Source organism: Orycteropus afer, unplaced genomic scaffold, assembly GCF_000298275.1.
Source record: "Orycteropus afer afer isolate SDZICR_OR568_19922 unplaced genomic scaffold, OryAfe1.0 scaffold00558, whole genome shotgun sequence".
In the NCBI taxonomy this organism is placed as follows: Eukaryota; Metazoa; Chordata; class Mammalia; order Tubulidentata; family Orycteropodidae; genus Orycteropus; species Orycteropus afer.
In genome coordinates, this window is record NW_006922145.1 from 250864 (window position 1) to 252848 (window position 1985).

At 47.1% G+C, this 1985-nt stretch overlaps 1 protein-coding gene across 1 annotated transcript in view; it reads right to left on the reverse strand.

Moving 5' to 3' along the window:
* Window positions 1-1985, reverse strand: part of PDS5B (PDS5 cohesin associated factor B) — a 147856-nt gene that overhangs the window by 83057 nt on the left and 62814 nt on the right. Inside the window, exon 13 of the mRNA XM_007955954.1 lies at window positions 1427-1508. Within this exon, the coding sequence (XP_007954145.1) occupies window positions 1427-1508 (82 nt within the window). The remainder of the gene's footprint in view (window positions 1-1426; window positions 1509-1985) is intronic.

Below are 1985 nucleotides of genomic sequence, written 5' to 3' on the forward strand. Positions count from 1 at the left end.
TCTTCACAGAAGCAAAGCCCAAACCACACCCACTGCCGTGGAGTGGATTCTGACCCACAGCGCCCCTAGAGGACAGAGTGGAACTGCCCCACAGGGTTTCCTAGTCAATCTTCACAGAAGCAAAGGCCAAACCCAACCCACTGTGGTAGAGTGGCCTCTAACCCACAGTGTCTCAGAGGACAGAATGGAACTGCCCATAGGGTTTCCTGAGCTATATATCTTTATAGACGCCGACTGCCACATCTTTCTCCTGCAGAGTGGCTGGGGGGTTCAATCTGCCAATCTTCTGGTTTGCAACCAAGTGCTTAACCACTGCACCACCAGAGTACCTTGATATTTTTACTTAAAATAACTAGAACTGCTACAATCAGTTTTAAGTCACTTACAGTAAGGGAAAGCTTACTCTAGATGGTTCAACATACTCAGTATCATAGAAAAAAGATTAAATGATGATCAGGAAACAAAAGAGTTTACTGTTTGCCTACAAAACAAAACTACTACTCAGTTGCCAGCTTGATTAGGCTAACAAGTGGTTTGAAATGCGTTATTACTTGGGATTTGGAGATTTAAGAAAATAAAATAATAATAGTGAGATTGTCACTATAACCCAGTCCCACAGCAGGAGTTAGCTTCCTGATTTTCAGAGCACACTGGCACCTGCACATTCCCTTAGATGGCACGGTGGCGCTCTGCCATGAACGTGAGGGGGTGCTGGAGGGGGGACCTGTTACTGAAACAGAAATTCAGATCACCGCTACACTGTGTTCCTTGAAATGCCGTTCACCATGCTGCGTTGTTCACGAACGATACCCTACACTTCCACACACAGCATTCTCCAAGAAGGGGGTGGCGCACAGAAGTCGAACGATGAGAATCACTCCAAAGGACCCGAAACAGAACATGATCCACGCACTGCATGCACAGCACGTTACGTGAGGAAGATCAAGTCACACTGAAAATCACCGTGACAATCTCAAGGAAAACTACCTAGCCCGCGAACCAGCATTCTGTGACTACTGAGACCTTCTGAAAGTACAAGGCCGTTCAGAGCTGACGGGAGCCTCTTCAGGTGAGAAGATCAAGTGTCCCTTCATTCTGTCTTCTGTGCTGTCAATACTGCTGAGCTCTGTTTCCCTAACTTTAAAGCTGCAAAAACAATAAATAAACACCCTTACACTGAGCACAGGGAAGCACCTGATATTCCTCGCGGAATCCGCCTTTTACAGACAGCGTGAACGTGCCGAATGACCTATTGTGAAAGGGTCTTAAAAATTCAAGTTTTCTAAGTCAGGGATCACAGGTTAAAACTGTTGGCAAAGAACTAGCTGTTCAACACACAGAGCAATGGTACACAGTAAATAAATAAAATGCACAAGTTTTATGAAACTTAACATCACGGGAAAACACCCCTTGGAATGGAACGTACCTTGGGCTGCTTGATCAAGTCGAGCAGGTCCTTCACTTGATGTCGCAGCAGGTTCTGACACTTCCACATCTCATTCAACGCCCTGGAAAACAGGCAGACACACGGAAATGAGGACGCAGAACAACAGTCCTTCTAGAATGTTCCAACATGGAACATTAAATAACAAAGCTCAAACCATACAAGGCAATGACCGCGATGGGGTAAATTCAGAGGGCTGAGCTAATAATAAGACGTGGAGGGCGGGGGTCAGGTAGAAGATGGACGAGCACCTGAAGAAAGAGCCCTGGTGGTGCACAGCACTTGGCTGCTAACTAGAAGGTCACAGGTTCAAACCTGCCAGCCGCTCCATGACACACAGATGAGGCAGTCAGCTTCCATAAAGATTTCAACCTAGGAAACCCTGTGGTGCAGTTCCACTCTGTCCTCTAGGGGCGCTGTGGGTCAGAATGGACTCCACAGCAGTGGGTGTGGTTTGGGCTTTGCTTCTGTAAAGATGACAGCCTTGGAGACCCTGTGGTGCAGTTCCACTCTGTCCTCTAGGGGTGCTGTGGGTCAGAAT